Source organism: Miscanthus floridulus, chromosome 7, assembly GCF_019320115.1.
Source record: "Miscanthus floridulus cultivar M001 chromosome 7, ASM1932011v1, whole genome shotgun sequence".
NCBI classification, from domain to species: domain Eukaryota; kingdom Viridiplantae; phylum Streptophyta; class Magnoliopsida; order Poales; family Poaceae; genus Miscanthus; species Miscanthus floridulus.
In genome coordinates, this window is record NC_089586.1 from 68021790 (window position 1) to 68038773 (window position 16984).

A 16984-nucleotide genomic window follows, 5' to 3' on the forward strand; every position below is an offset into this window, starting at 1 on the left:
AATTTAGGAATGTGGAAAACTATGGGCATCCTAAAACACGACATGGATTGGAAACCCATAATTTCATTTAGTGTTCAGTTAACTTTTATAACCGTCAAGTCATACATCGGACTTGATCACACCAATTCTCCTCCCATAAAAAAAGGAGTACGAGACCATCATTCTTCTCACATTCAAACGAACACTCCCAAATTAAAGTACGAATCCAAGAAACAAACTCGATTTCTTGTCACTTATTCTAATTTGAAGTAAGTAACTACACCCTGACCCCGACAGAAGTCGATCTTCCTTGATTAATTATTAGATGAAGCATGAAGATTGGCATGCAATGCGAGTGGGATATAGACATTCAGGCGCCCCTCTCCAGCAGCTCGCAGAACCTCTTGAAGGACTCGAGCTTCTGCAGCTTCATCTGCTCGTGGAACCGCCTGATGAAGACGTCCGCCACGCGGTCGATCTCGTCCTCCAGCCGGAACTCCCCCTCCGCCGCCGACCCTGCAGGAGCGGCGACGGCGGCGTCGTCCACGGTAGCAAGATGCTTCTCGCCTGCCGCTGCTGCTTCCACCACGTCCTTGTCCTCGTTGGCGCCGCCGCCGCCGGCGGCGTTCCGCTCCAGCGCGAAGCTCGGCAGGCTGCTGAGCAGGACGACCGCCCTCGCCTCCTGCTCCACAGCGAAGCTCGGCAGGCTCTGCAGCAGCGCGGCCTTCCTGGCGCCGCTGCTGGTTAGGAACAGGCGCTCGCCCTCGCCGCCGCAGCCTTGGCTGGCGCCCACCGCATTGCTGCTGCTGCTGTGGCTACTACTGCCTCCCATGATGGCGTGGATCTTGCTCTGGATGGCGTTGAGCAGGAGCTTCTTGTTGCGCATGATGCCGAGCACGATGAGGCCCGTCCGCAGGGAGCTGGCCTTGGTGCCCATCACGGCGGTGGACCTGGCCTTCACTGCCGCGACGATGGCGGTAAAGAGCTGCTTCAGGTACCTGGACGCCTTCTTCATCTTCCAAATGGAATAATGGGCCAAGAAATGCACAACTAATAATATGATTAACTAATGAGAGATCAAGCTAGCTGCTGTCGATCGATTGCTTTTGCTTGCTACAACGAGATCTGCTGGCTGCTGTCCCCGTCGCACGTGGTCACGCGGCCATCCTCGTCGGGCGAATGGGATTAGGCGATGGTAGCGGCTGGTCGGAGAAGCGGGTACCATTGCAGTCACATGCACGATCTGAGTCACGGCACGGCGGTGCGGGACGCTGGGGCACGCCGGCCGAGAACGTCGGGCGCTAGGCAGCGGCGGTGGTAGGGCGAGGGAGCGGACGAGCGGCAGCGGCGGTGGTGAGGGAAGGAGCGGATCGAGCGAACGGGAGCTAAGAAAATGAAACCGCAAAAAAAAACGTGGGGTGGGGGTGGGCGAGCTGAGATGCCAGCTGGCCGAATAAAGTGGGCCGGGCCTGTGCGAACGGAGGCACCGGGTGACCGAATTTTTTACAATTTAGTCTTTTTTTTGAAAGTTTCTCACAAATAAACTCATGGCGGAAAGAATTCAGAAAATAGACCCTTAGCTCGGCGTCATCGTCTCTAGCGCCGAGCTCCTGGGCACGATGGATGACCTGGCAGGTGGTGCCGAGCTCCCTGCATTTAACCCCGGCCCAACCTTCCTGCCCTAGTGTTCTTCCTATTCTTTCTCCTCCCTCTCGGGTTTTTTCTCTTCCCACTTCATCCTACCTCACGAATCGGCATATTGGACCTTGAAACCTTGTTGTGTGTGTGAATGAGAGGGAGCGAGTGATTATTTATAGGTTGAGAGGAGGAATGGATGCCTCTCAGTGTGCCATGTCAGCGATCCGTGTGCCTTTTCACCTAAGCCCTTGGATCAAACAATAATAAGATGGATGGTGGAGATAGAGTGGAGTTGTGCTTCCTTGTATGCCAGTACTATGTCAGTGATGTGATAAATCGTTGATGTCCCTGTATCTGAAAAGTCTATTTTTATTATCTGAAAACCATAGAATCATTCACTGTTGCTTGGTAACCCTAGATTCATCTACAAAGCGTATGTACGATACGTTTGGATTATACACTTTCTAATAAATTTATAATTAATATGTGTACTACATTTGTACCTTTTTAGCAGTGTAGTATGATTATTGTTTCGCGAAAAAAATTCATAAGAGTTTCTCTTGTTTTAGGAGCATCCATAGTTACAAATAGAGACATCATTATATATTCCAAACATTGAATCATCCAAAAAGCAAAATGCAACCACAACGAACATCACAACCAACATAATTTGTCCTGCTTAGTCCAAATAGTCCACAATGTCCTTACAGTCACAAATAGTTATAGAAAAGTAAATACAAAATCCATAATAGTGCATACTAACAACTACCACTTCCCTCACTGTCTCCTACTCTTGCCCTTACCCTTGTGACCGAGAGTGCTCGTACCTAGAGTGTAAGGGTCACGCGGACGGCGTCGCCTAGTGCCTAGAGGTGGTGTAGGATGAGTCGAGGGAGCTGTCATGGAGCTGAGAGGGGCCAAGCTCCTCGTGCCTCGTGTCCACGTCATCGTCATCAGTCTTCCTCGTCATCATCCCCGTCCCCTATAGCTACTTGACTAGAGGAACCCAAGCCACCTCTGCCTACGGAAGGAACGTACATGTCTTGCATCGTGTCTGTCCTGCAACCACAACGACCAGCCGCACGGCGTAGACGACGTGTTAACCTCTATTGTACAAAACTATGTTAACTGAAAGAATCCAACGTATTAATGATATGTTTGAAAGAATATTTTTAATCTTACGTCCAGGAAGCCAAGTATGTAGTCGTCATTGACTCTCGGCCAAACACGCTCGATCTCTTCAACTGAGCATTTGAGTGTATTGCCCTGCAATAAAGTTCTCAATAATAATACTTCTGAACATATAGCAATATGTTTTGTTTTCTTTTGTACAAGAATCTAATGTATTATAAGGGTTATACGGCTCAAAGGTTGCACTAACTACAATAGATAACTCCTAATGTCGGTCCAAGAATGCCTAATGTATTGTTATGCAACTTAACATATAAAAATAAGACAATTGGCTTACCACTCTGTCCAAGATCAGTCCTGCCTCCACCTGCCTTCCTGCATGAGTCGACTGGTTGTACGCCGTGTCTTCATCGTCGAAGGACTCGATGTTGGCGTAGTCAGCTTCGGTCCACTGTAGCCTCAGCCTGCACCGTGTCGCACGCTGGTACCAAGCTTGGTACCGCCTGAACTCACGGTTCATGTGCGGCTCGTTGTTGTCGTCCATGTTGTCGTGCATCTCCTCCCATTCCTCAATGAAGGACTGGTGGTGCCTCTCCTAGTAAAAAATCTTCTTGTTCCTCTGACGATCCAACTTGCACGTATGTCATCGTTACTTGAATCTATGTACATGTCACCATATTAATAGAAATGGACCATCATCATGAGACATTTGAAATATCAAAACACTTACTTGTGTAAGTCAACCCTAGTCGAGAACAGAACCGTAGGCCAAAGCTGTCTCACTCCAAATTGACGTGCAACCCTATCTGGCAGATGGTACTCGACAGTATAGAAGCAGATTAGAGGGCACCTCATCCTATAGAAGTCATCGTCAGCCCCACAAACGTTGCTCAGCTGAAAAGGAAGTGCGTCCTCTCCACCGTATGGCTCCCACTCCACCTACAACATGTCCAAACAAGATGTTAGATGGTATACTAATCCTTTTCAAACCAGCATGAAAAATAAAATTTACTTACACTAGACACCAGTCAGCGTGTCTAGCTCGTTGGTGAACTCAATGTACGCCCGGTCTAACCTCGCGTATGGAACCCTGGCCTGGTCCCAAAGGTATGACCACGTCGGCTGCCATCTTGGAGGCTGACCTTGGAACCACTCACGACGATCCAGGACAACCAACTGGAAGACAAGCCCACATCCACAGCTATAACAGGTACACGCATCCACCAAGTGATGGGTTTGACTGAAGACCGACGACACCCCTCACACAGCTGCCGGTATAGAAAACACAAGACTATAGAGCCCCAGCTATAGTGACCCGTCTGGTCCTAGTCACCGAGGCAATAGATCCACATCCAGGACGCACTATCACCCAGTGGCATCAGGGAAGAGAACGTAGGCAAATAGGTGTAGGATCCACGCCCTACAGTAGTACCCAACTAGTCTCCTCATCTGCCTCCTTGGGGCACTGTGCGAACTCTTCCCATAGCCAGGAGATGGGAACTCTAGAAGTGCGAGCCACTTGCTCGCCAAGCTCACGCCCAAGGAAGGCCTCCACTCGTGCTCTCCAGCCCTTTGACCTGCACTGCCCGGTGACTGGGTTGACGTGAATCCTTAGGCCTAGCATCTTCTGATAGTCTTGGAGCATGACTGTCATCTTCTCGAAAGGTAGGTGAAAGCTGTGAGTCTCCGGCCGCCACCTATATTTAAGACAAAGCAATATTAATTATCAAAAAGTCAATCGCATGAACAAATAGCCATGAACGGAGGCAATGATTCAATTTAATACCTGTCAACCAGTGTAGTTATGGCCACTGAGTTGAACTTGGGCAACCCACGATGAACCTAAAAAGAGATGACATCCAGGCCAGCTCTTTATAGGAAAGGAGTGTACCTATCGTCGTACCAGCATGTCCAAGAACCCACTGTGGGTTCTAGGACGAAGGAGCGGAAGGTCCTACTATCGAATAAAACATAAGTCTCCTGTTACTTCACGAATATATGTACGTTCATCAAATTTTGAACAAAACTTATAGATTATTACCTGCCCCAACGCTATGAGACGTCCTCGGTGGGTCGCCTCATACGTCGGGTCGAGCAGGTGGAATTGCTCCATCCTATAAAAAGTGAATGAATTAGAATTTCAATATACAATGAAACATGAACTTACAAATGTATAAGTAATTGACACCAATACAAGCACAAAATGAGACATGCATAATTAATTAAATGAAGACAATAAATATAAAATAATAAATTGAACCAATAGTCGCACCTCACTAATCTGTCAATGGCAACTTCATGAATTGTGGCCAAGTCTACTGCACTTGCCGCACTCGTACTGCTCGGGGTCAGTAACAAATGGAGTTCCTCTCCCATGCCTCGTTCTTCCGGGTATCTGATCCATAACCATCATGCGCCTCAGTTCTCTGCCTTGATCCACGCTTGTTCCAACGGTAAGCTGGATCCGCAATGTACTTCGACCCATCATATGGAGACCACTCTCTAGGGTCCCGAAAAGGCATGAAGTGGAGGCTCCATATGTGCACAAGCAGTGTCGACACTGAACTCGTGAGGTATCCTCCTCTCGATATTATAGTTGCGATGCCTAGTTGCTGCCACCAAATAAGAACATAGAAAGTGGTACTGTCTTGGTTTACCACAAGTGCACTTCAAATCTTGGAGGACAACCACATGTATCCTTGACTCTCGGACCTCGCCGTCGAACATTGTACCGCCCCTATGCTCGACCTGATAAGTCCCTGTGGCGTGGTCAAAGCATGCAACCTCATGTGTGCCAGCCCTTTCTCTTGCCTTCTCTAGGTGTGCCTTTGGTTTCGTAGCCCATATCTCTCCATCACTCCGCAACTGTAATGCATGGGCATGTCTATCGTTGAACCAGGCAACAAGCTTATAGAAGGTGAATTGAACGATTGCATTCACAGGCATACCACGTATCCCCAATAGCAACTTATTGAATGACTCTGCCATGTTGCTGCACTAAAACTCATACCTCCATCCACCGGCGTCGTGAGCTCTCGTCCATTTCTCCAAACCCCTCATCAAACCTGTGAGCCATTGTCTGCCTTCTGCATTTGATGCGGTTCTAACCTGCTCTAACTTTTCCTTAAAGTACTTGTCCTCAAGCTATCGAGTAGCCTCCTAGAACAGATCAAAGTTACTCTTGACACCATCCTTCTAGAGTAGATTCTCGGCAAGATGCCAAGTACACCAACGATGGTGCAAAGGTGCATACCCCTCTATCTGCTCTTGCATGGCATTAAGTATGCCCTGATGCCTATCGGATATGATGCCAACCTCCCCACCAGGCCCAACCACGTGTATCCAGACTAGCCTCAAGAACCATCCCCAACTGTCATTGTTCTCCTTCTCAACCAAAGCAAATGCCAAAGGAACCAACTTGTTGTTCACGTAACAGGATATGACTATAAGAAGTGTGCCCTGGTATTTGCCAATCAAGAATATACCATCAATGGAGAAGATGAGACGACAGTGCCTAAAGGCCTCGACACACTGAGGGAAGCACCAGAAGGCACGGAAGAATATCTGCCTCCCATCCTTCCATACATTAGGTTTTGGGATGTACTCATAATGCATTCCTGGATTCACCGCTTTGATTGCATTGAAAAGAACTGGCTGCTGCTCATACCCATCCTCCTAGTCCCCATATATCATCTTCCACGCTCGCTACTTAGCCCTCCATGCTTAACCATAAGTTATCACATATCCTCCATACAACGCCTCAACGGTCCTGATAATTGTCTACACCTTCATGTTGGGTTCTCCCTGCAAAATTTCCATCAACCGCTTGGCAATGAGGGTAGATGTCAACTACCGATGCCTCAGTGTCAAGCTCATGGTCAGCACAATTGTGTGGCCCAACAACTTTTGTGATCTTCCATTTTTTGGTTACCTGTTGCTTTCCTTGCACAAACCCTCCATGAGCAGCATTCCTTGTCACACACAACTAGTGTAACTGGCACTCCTGCATATGAATGCAATACCATGTAAGGCCTCTTTCATATCACTGCAAAAGTCTGCAACCACCTCTTCAAAGCAGGGAGGTCATTGAACACCCTCCCATTCTCAATTACCATGTTAGGACCGGCCTCAGGAAGCTTATAGGAGCTCATCATCACGTCCTTCTACAAACGCCTAATCGAAATGAGCAAGATTGCTGAACTCGTAAACTCTAGGATCACGATGACCGGGAAAGATACACCTCATCATCTCAACATCACTCTCCATCAGCTCTCCAACAGGGCGATCATCATTAGAATCAAGAGCCCTAGCCATCTCATATGGCTCTAAATCATGCATAATTTCAACACTATTGGAGCCACGAAATCCTATCTCCAAAGTGCACTTGCGCAGCAACAGGGGGCACATCCATATTCTCAGGAATGTCTCCTGCAACATCAGTACAGAAATAAGGAAAGAATGAAAAAATAGATGTAAGGAACGAGGTAAGCTCCCAAAAACCATGCGGTTAAGACACTTACTCGGATAATTCTGTGTCAAAGGGATCTCAAAAGGAGGATCTGCCATGGAAACATGAGTCTGACAACCATCTACAAATACCGCATTGGGGCAAAATGAGCATCGGGAACCGTAGGTGCAATCTACACATGCAGATAAGGTTCTAGAACAGGAGGGTCGATGTGTGCCTGATGATCCATTGCTGGGGTAAACCCATGACGGATGGGATCAACTAACACCCGACACACAACCACTGTCCAAACATTGCAGCTGGCTCTTCATAGCCGATCTCACATAGTTCTCCCACTGATCCGCACAACCAATTGAGATCATTCGCCTGAAGATGTTCGGAGGAGAACCTAGGTGCAAGTACACCATCAACTGTAATGTCATCATCTCCAAGGCAATGCAGCTCCTCCCGAGCCTTTGCAACCACCTCACTAAATGAAGGCCTATTATTGAATAGCACATGCACGCTTTGCATATCAAGAAACTCAACATATCTATAACGATCACTTTCAACGGTGCCTCCATGATATATGGTCACTAGGTTGTACATCTAGTTCAAACACGTAACGAAACACATGTCCTTTAGTCAAAATTAGACGATAGATAGTACCTCACAAGTACTTTCTAGCTATAAACTAAGTAATCAAGATAATAACTACTGTATATATATACAGTGTACTCACTAAATAGCTAGATCATATGTAGTTAACTAAATATGTAACTACATATCTAAGTAGCTATCTAACTATATCTATGAACCTATGTATCTATGTTACTATCTATCTACATATATATATCTCACTAGATCACTACCTGAGTCATCATATTAACTAGTAAATAACAAATGCCAACTAAGTATGCACATTGCATATTTATAATTTTTTACCTTTCCAACGACTGCTCCACGGACATCGAAGGAGTCGCAGCGGACGATGGGTTTGGGTCAGGCCGACGATCCGAACCGGCGGTGGCACGGTCGGCCCCTACAGGTGGCGGGGTCAACGGTGGCACGGTCGACGATAGCGATGGCGTGTGGTGGGCGCGGGATGCCTGGGCTCCACACGGCGCTCCTGCATGCCGAGGCGTGGCACGGGGGCTGGCGCGACCAAGGGGCGCGGGGCCGTCCGCTGGGCGCGTGGCGCGGGGTGGCCTCGGGGCCCGTGTGGGCGCGGCGTGGCTATGGGCGAGGGCGAGGGCGGCGGCGGCACGACGTGGGCGAGGGCAGCAGTGGCGGTGGTGGAGCTCAGCTATCCTAGGGCGAGAGATGGAGAAGAAGAGAGGAAAGGCGCGAGCCTAATAGGTATTAAAGGCTCGACACCATTGACGTTGGCGCCGAGCTCGGTGCCAAGATCTATGGCGCCGAGCTCCCTGCCGGGGCCCCTAGGAGCTCGGCGCTAGAGACGTTGGTGCCGACCTCGGCGCCAGCATCAATGGCGCCGAGCTAAGGATATATTTTCTGAATTCTTTCCGCCAGGGGTCTATTTGTAAGAAACTTTCAAAAAAAGGGCTAAATTATAAAAAATTTGGACCGGGTGAGCGCCCGTGGCTCGAGTTCGATGATTTAGGTTCGGTCGTCTACTGATTATTATTAAGTATTATTTAGTACCAGGGATATATATATATATATATATATATATATATATATATATAGAGAGAGAGAGAGAGAGAGAGAGAGAGTATATTTAGTAGCCAGCTATAAAATAAGTTATGCCGTAGCCACCTCCATTTACGATAATTTTATATACTAATGTACGATAATGTCAATACATATTTACGATAGTTGGGTTACTATAACACATGGAGATATTTACCATAACGTTATAGTAAACCACTTAGAAAGGAGTTACTATAATCTCGTAAATTAACATAGTAATTATCGTAACTCAAAGTGGCTTGAGTTATGATAATTACTATGTTAATTTACGAGATTATAGTAACTCCTTTTTAAGTGGTTTACTATAATGTTATGGTAAATATCTCCATGTGTTATAGTAACCCAACTATCGTAAATATGTATTGACATTATCGTACATTAGTATATAAAATTATCGTAAATGGAGGTGGCTACGGCATAACTTATTTTGTAGCCGGCTACTGAATATACTCTCCCTATACCTAGCTACAAAATAAGTTATTCTATAGCCACCTCCACTTACGATAATTTTATATATTAATTTACGAGAATGTCAATACATATTTACGATAGCTGGGTTACTATAACACATGGGGATATTTACCATAATATTATAGTAAACCACTTAGTAAGAAGTTACTATAATATCGTAAATTAACATAGTAATTATCGTAACTCATAGTGACTATAGAATAAGTTATTTTGTAGCCAGCTATAGGGTAGTATATACACACACACACTAGAGCTTCAAAGCCTATAGCAAGCTACATGCACACTTTTGATCTAACACTAACAATGTATGATGTATCCCATAATTTGTAAAAAAGGACAAGTAATAATATATAATCCGTTCATAATTATTCTGTTAATCCATCATAGCTAGGGCCTAAACGGAATCCAGTACAGTGCAGCAGCCGACAGGCGGGAGCCAGGAGCCACCGGAGCCCGACCAAACAGGGCCAAGGCTCAGTTGGCCGGATCCAGTACAGTGCAGTGAGCCGGCCAGTGATGAGCAGCGCCTCGCTTCCTTTTGTCCCCATGGTGAGTGGTATCTGCGTCCCACAGCCCTATTGCCACCCTACGCTGTGTCCCAGCAGCCTTGCCCGACCCTACATAGCTAGCTAGGGTGGCACAACCAATACTCCAATATCAGTACAATGCAACTATTGTCATGCAGGGACCAAAGTTTAACCTACCTACCTTTCTGAAAGTGGAAGAATGATCAACCGTAGTTTGTATTGATCTCTGGTGTACAATATATACACGTACAGGTGAGCCTTGGCTCAACGGACTCTCCTACAAAGCTGCTACGCGAGCTAGCGGCAGAGCGAGTACATGCGTGGCGTTGGCGAGCGTTGCGGATCGCGTGGTGACCGCGTCCATCGGATCGCGTCAACCACGTCCACCGATTACAAATGAGCTTACAAGCGGGCCCTATGCAGACTAATCCGCTAACACCCCCCCTTAGTCGCTGTTGTAGGTTTGCCAACGCAGAGGCTGTCTCAGAAGTCGTTGAAGAGCAAAGACGGCTAGCCCTTTGTGAAGATGTCCGCGAACTGGCGCTGCGCTCGGTATCTGAAGAACACGGAGCTCGCCGAGTGCACCCTTCTCTCTGACGAAATGAACGTCGAGCTCGATGTGTTTGGTTCAGTCGATGATGAACTGGATTGCACGCCATGTACACCGAAGAAACATTGTCGTAGTATGCGATCGTGGTGCCCTAGATGTGGCAGTGTAGCTCGCCGAGAAACTATCGTAGCCATGAACACTCAGCGACGACGTTGGTGACACCACTGGTACTCGGCCTCTGCGCTGGAACGCGAACATCATCGCCTATCTTTTGGAGCTCCAGGAGACGAGAGACTCGCCCAGGAACACTACAAAGCCCGACGTGGAGCGCCGTGTGTCCGGGCACCCTACCTAGTCCACGTCAGTGTACGCCGTGAGCTTGAGCGACACTGTAGGAAGAAGGTGGAGCCTGAGACTCATAGTTCCCTTGACGTAGAGTAGGATTCTCTTTAGCAGCGTTAGGTGGGCATCACGTGGCGCATGCATGTGCAAGCACACTTGCTGCACGGCATAGGTGATGTCCGACCGCGTTAGCATGAGGTACTGAAGCACCCCCACCATGCTTCTATACCAGGATGTGTCGTTGATGAGATTGCCGTCGGTGTCAGACGTTTTTGGGTGAACATCGGCTGGTGTCCCAGCTGCCTTGTAGTTGGTCATGCCAGCTCGTTCGAGGATCTCCTTAGCGTATTTCTCCTGTGAAAGGAAGAAGCCACCGTCATCACGTTGAATGTCGATGCTGAGGAAGAACCATAGTGGTCCCAAGTCCTTGATGGTGAACAAGAGCTTGAGCTTGGCGATGATGTGCTGAAGAAGGCGCAAGGACGAGGCCGACAAGATCATGTCGTCGACATAGAGGAGGAGATACGCTGTATCGGTGCCGTGGCGAAGCACAAAGAGGGAGCTATCAGCGTGAGATTGCATGAAGCCGAGGCTGGTGACATACGCGACAAAGCGAAGGAACCATTGGCGTGGAGCTTGACGAAGACCGTAGAGTGAGCGCGAGAGCAGGCACACGTCGTTCGGTTGTTCGGGGTGCTCGAAGCTAGTCGACTGGCTGTAGTACACCATTTCCTGTAGGTTCCCATGCAGGAACGCATTGGAGAGATCCAGCTGATGGGCCAGCCAACGCTAGGACACCACCAAGGTGAGTACCGTCCTGATCATCAGTGGCTTGACGACCGGCGAGAAGGTTTCGCCGAAGTTGATCCTAGGGCGTTGGTTGAAGCCGCGTACGACCCACCTTGCCTTGTACCGATCTAGGGTGCCGTCGGGGTTCCACTTGTGCTTGAAGACCCATTTGCCGGTTATGATCCGGGCACCGGGCGGGTGGTCTTAGAGCGTCCACGTGTTGTTTGCTTGGAGCGTGTCAAACTCGAGCTGCATTGCGGCACGCCAGTTGGGGTCGCGCAGTATCGCCCGGACTGACGAGTTAATGGGTGACGTTGTTGTGGACTCCATCTGCAGCGCATAGTTGGGGTTGGGCTTGAACACGTCGGCCTTTGCCCATGTCACCATATGGTGGGCAGGTGCTGGTGAGGCTAATGAAGCGGAGGCTGGAGATGAAGCCGGCGTGGTCGCGACATTCGATGCAGGCGATGATGCCGTGCCAGGCGAACCAGGCGGCATTGTGGCTTCCTAGGATGACGGCGAAGCCTGAGGAAGTTCCGCATCGGTGTCGACTATCGATGTTGGAGTACGTGGTGGTGCGGAGGATGTTGATGCTGCTGTGGTGTCGACGATCACCGATGCAGGCACCGGGCGTGCATCGGATGTGGGGGAAGCACAGAGGTGAGCACTGGTGCCACTGGTCTAGGCGTTGCACGCATGGGGCGTCAAGGTGGTAGGTGGTCGTCAAGCACAACATCGCACCTTGGTGTTGCAGGGGCTTCCTGGACTGCGCGAAACTGGAATACCTGTTCATCAAAGACAACGTGAAGCGAGGTGATCACCCGGTGCGTCACGACATCGTAGCAGCGATAGCCACAGTGGTCTGCGGGGTACCTGATGAATACGCAGAGCGTGGAGCGGGCGTCGAGATTGTGGTTTGTGGTGGTTGTGAGGTTAGGGAAGCAGCGACACCCGAACACGCGAAGCTCGTCGTAGGTCGGTTCGACGCCAAAGAGGAGGGCGAACGGTGTAGTGGTGCTGGTGGCGTGATATGGCCACCGGTTAATGATGTATGTCGCCGTGGACAGTGCCTCTACCCAGAACGCCAGGGGAGCTGCACTATGAAGAAGCATTGTTCAAACACAATCATTAAGAGTGCGGAGCACCCACTCGGCTTTCCCGTTCTGCTGTGAGGTATAGGGACAAGAAAGGTGAAATTGTATGCCATGTTCCACAAGAAGGAGCCGAGAAGCAGTAGAATCAAACTCCTTCCCATTATCTATCTGTAGAGCAAGAACGGGTAGACGGAACTGAGTGTGGGCGTATGCCAAGAATGCATGTAGGGTGGGCAGGAGCTCGGACTTCTTCCACAGAGGGAATGTTCAGAGGTAGTGCGTGAAATCATCAAGCACAGCAAGGTAGAATTTGTAGCCGGAATGACTGACAACAGGTGATGTCCAAACATCTGAATGTATTAACTGAAAGGGAAAATATGTATGTGATGTAGAGTCATTGAAAGGTAGACGAACATGTTTGTCCAATCGACATGAAGAACAAGAGTGTGCCACTAATTTATTACAATTGAAATCAAAACTAGCTAAAACTTGAGAAAGAACATGATGTCTGGGATGGCCGAGGCGCTGGTGCCACAAGGAGACCGTCGATGATGATGAAGCGGCGAGAGCTTGATGAGCCAGTAACCAGAGAGGGTAGAGGTCACCGCGGCTATCACATCGGAGCATCTCCCATGTTGGAAGATCCTTAATGGAGAAACCAGTGGGGTCAAATTCGATAGAAACATTGTTATCGCGAGTAAGACGTCGGACAAAGATTAAGTTCTTAATTAGAGAGGGAGCAACAAGAACATTGTGCAAAAACAAAGGGAAGAGGAAGTGGGGATGGAGCTGAAGGTCTGATGAGTCACGGACAATTGGGCACCATTGCCAACCGTGATCACGGAGGAGGAGGGTTTAAGGTGTTTAGGGAAAAAAATTACCAGGGGACGAGGCCATATGAGTGGTCGCGCCTATGTCGAGGTACCATTTGGCGGCGCTCGGAGGCTGCGTGGGCACGCCGACTGTGGACAGCGCCTGGTGGAGTGGATCCCAGTTGCCGAAGGAGCCGCTGTTCAAGGCTTGGGAGGCCATCATGGCCTGCTATGGCTGGAACCGATCAGTTCAACCCAAAAGCTTAAGCTGATGGGGAGAGGTGAGCAATTCACTTATATTCCAACACTCCCCCTCACATGGAGGCTTCCTCAGGCCCCGGACCTGGAATAAGAGCGAGCAACAATTATTTTATTTTAATTGCGCTAACCAGGATTCGAACTCGAGACCTCTGGCTCTGATACCATGAAAGTGGAAGAATGATCAACCGCACTTTGTATTGATCTCTGGTGTACAATATATACACGTACAGGTGAGCCTTGGCTCAACGGACTCTCCTACAAAGCTGCTACGCGAGCGAGCGGCAGAGCGAGTACATGCATGGCGTTGGCGAGCGTTGCGGATCACGTGGTGACCGCGTCCATCGGATCGCGTCAACCGCGTCCAGTGATTACAAACGAGCTTACAAGCGGGCCCTGTGCAGACTAATCCACTAACACTTTCCAAATGCCAAAAGCAAAATGTATAGGCCGAATCTTGCCCTTTCTTTTCCTCTCCGGCCGATCCTACCTTTCTTACACACCGTAGCAAATATCATTGACACACGTACCTATCATCTATTCCCTCCATCTAAAAACACTCATGCTTTTAGGATTCTTAGGATAAATTAATGCTCAAAACAAATTTACCCATGATTATCGAAGGTGATACATGCTAACTACTTCCTCCATTCTCAAATTAAATCAACTTCTAGAGTTGTTCTAAGGGCAGCTGCAATGGTGTCATTAGTGCTCTCTATTAGCTTCCACATTGGAGATCGAGAGAACCGACGAGCGAGAAGGAGTTCTCGCTGCTACTGGCAAGAGCCGCCAGCACGCGTCTCCACGCCAAGTGGGCACCATCACATGACTTCACCTCCCTTTGCTCTCATGGTTCGCATCCACATTCTTTTTCTCCCCTCTCACCGACGCCGATGACGCGGGAGGGAGGAGACCTCCACCGCCGTACCCCTGCTTATGGCTTGGGCAGGCAGATCTCGACCACCGTGCGCTGCCGGCGAGGAGGAGGTCAACTGTTACCTTGGGCCGACAGAACGCCCGTGTGCCCGTCCACTCCCTTCCCCCACACGAAACCAACATCTACATCTTGGTCTTCTCTAGAACGAAGGCAAGACGATGTCGAGGGGGGTGTCGAGGCCTTGGCGGGCTAGGCGAAGCAGCAAGCATTCGCATGGTGGATGTGACACGAGCTGGACTGGCGAGGCGGTCAACGCGGAGGCGAAGCACCGACATTAGTAGAGCGAAGCTCGACGTCGGTGGCTGACTCATGGAGAGGAAGAGCCATGGTCGATGGTGGTCAAAGAGGATCGGCTAGTTGGCTCGTGGGGAGGAGGAATAGCTGCCCATAGTGGCAAGGCAAAATGGGGAAGGCGTGAACACGGGACGATGACATTGCTGCCTACCTCGATGAGCCGAGCTCTGCGATCACCAACATGAGCCAGGGAAGACCGCCGAGAGAGAGAAGAGAGAGGTGTTGGGGTGGGGTGGAATGCGTTGGTGGCAAGGCGAAGCGGCATAGGCGTGATTGGGGATGGTGGCGTTGCCGCTTGCCTTGATGAGTTGAGCTTAGCCATCATTGGCACGAGCCAGGGAAGGCCATCGACACAGACGCACTGTTGTGTGTGGGGGGAGGGGTGCAGTGGCGAGCAGGGTGGGTCATGTTGCGCTCGTGCCAATGATGCGGTATATTAGAGAAAAAAACTGACATGCGGGTCCCACACAATATAGAAAATTTATGCTATAGATAAACAATTGGGTAGGTAATCTATACTTACTTAAATTTATGCTATAGGCAAACTATTGGGATAATTTTTGAATCCTAAAATTTCAAGTTTTCTATGACGGTGGAGTACGTGTGTAAATATATATACAGTGTATGGCACATGAGATTCCTATGAACAAAAGCAATGGAATCAAAGGCAGTACTAGGTAGGCCAGGGAGATTATTGGCCATTGTCATGGAGGTATGGATGGATGATTAGCTGTGATTATTCCTCTGGTGACCACCGTACCATCGAGTCATGGAGCTTTGCCGACTTCCGACGGCCGTCTTGGCCCTTGCATTGGGTGCGCGTCAGCTGGCAATCATCGTCTTCTTCCGAGGCATCACATGTTGATATATAATTAATGCGACGTGGAGCAATAAGCAGGTTGATCTGCGATACCAGTATACCACCATAACTGAGTGCTACTCTAGTTTTGTCTGAATAATTTACAACATGGCTTCGATCAGTAACTGGGCCGGGACACATCCAACAAAAATACGGTGTCTGTTCATCGTGGTCAGATTTACACATGGGAAAGCCAACAAGGGTTCAGGATACAAAAGAGAGAAATAATAGTGTTGGGCACATAGAGAGCTTTTAATCCTATCCGAGTCCGAGAGCAAATTCCGTGGGCTCCCGTATATATGCATGAACCTCTGTGCGTGTCGACCAAAGGTTCATGCACGATACAGCCTCGCCCAAGCCAACACTACGTGAAAACCAGTTTATATCAATAAGACTTTTTTTAGATACTGCTGGCATTGGAGCAGCTCATACAGTAACGTGTCTGAACTCCAGCACAGCAGTCGTTCCTACAAATAGCACAGTAGAGACGGCCGGTTATACGAGCCCCCTACAAATGCGTCGATTTGTAGGGACGACTGGTACGTAGAGGCGGCTTCTGTTCAACCCAAAGGTCCAAGGCCCAGTAACCTCATCTCTATCTCCACCGTTGGATGAATCAAATTGATGGTAGAGATGAAAACCTAGATCGGCTCTGAAAATTTCCCTCCTCTTCTCAAATGCGGCCACCCTCCCATCTCCCTCTGTGGGCACACGGTAGCCGGTCCTCACTCCAAATCGACGGGCTTTTTACATATTTATCATTATTACGATCGCCACTTACAGGAATCGCACTCTTAGAATGACGTTTACAAATTTAGCCGTTTTAGTTCGCGCTCCTTTCATTTTTACCACTTTCGCCTATGTGGCACGCCAGCTCGTGCTGACATGCTGGCACCGGCACGGGAAATGACCCCGCTGCCCCCAGCCATCTTTCAATTAGACGCGCCGTTGCCCTCTCCCTTTTCCCCCTCCCCATTTCGTTCGCCGCCGCCTCCTTCCTCTGCCCGCCCGCCGCCCCCATCCTGCTCGTCTCCACCGCCACGGCCACCACGGACGGCAACCATGTCGCATAGGGCGGAGTCATCCAGCTCGAGTAGGCCGGCGAGGAGGCTGAGTTCCACGGTCGCTAGGTTTGTGGCCTAT

General features: G+C 49.2%; 1 protein-coding gene across 1 annotated transcript; it reads right to left on the minus strand.

The window, feature by feature from the left end:
- Positions 1-349: 349 nt before the first annotated feature.
- Positions 350-1102, minus strand: LOC136463369 (uncharacterized). Its single transcript, XM_066462373.1, has one exon. It carries the CDS (start codon positions 992-994, stop codon positions 350-352), a length of 645 nt encoding a protein of 214 aa, XP_066318470.1. The 5' UTR covers positions 995-1102.
- Between the last annotated feature and the right edge of the window lie 15882 nt (positions 1103-16984).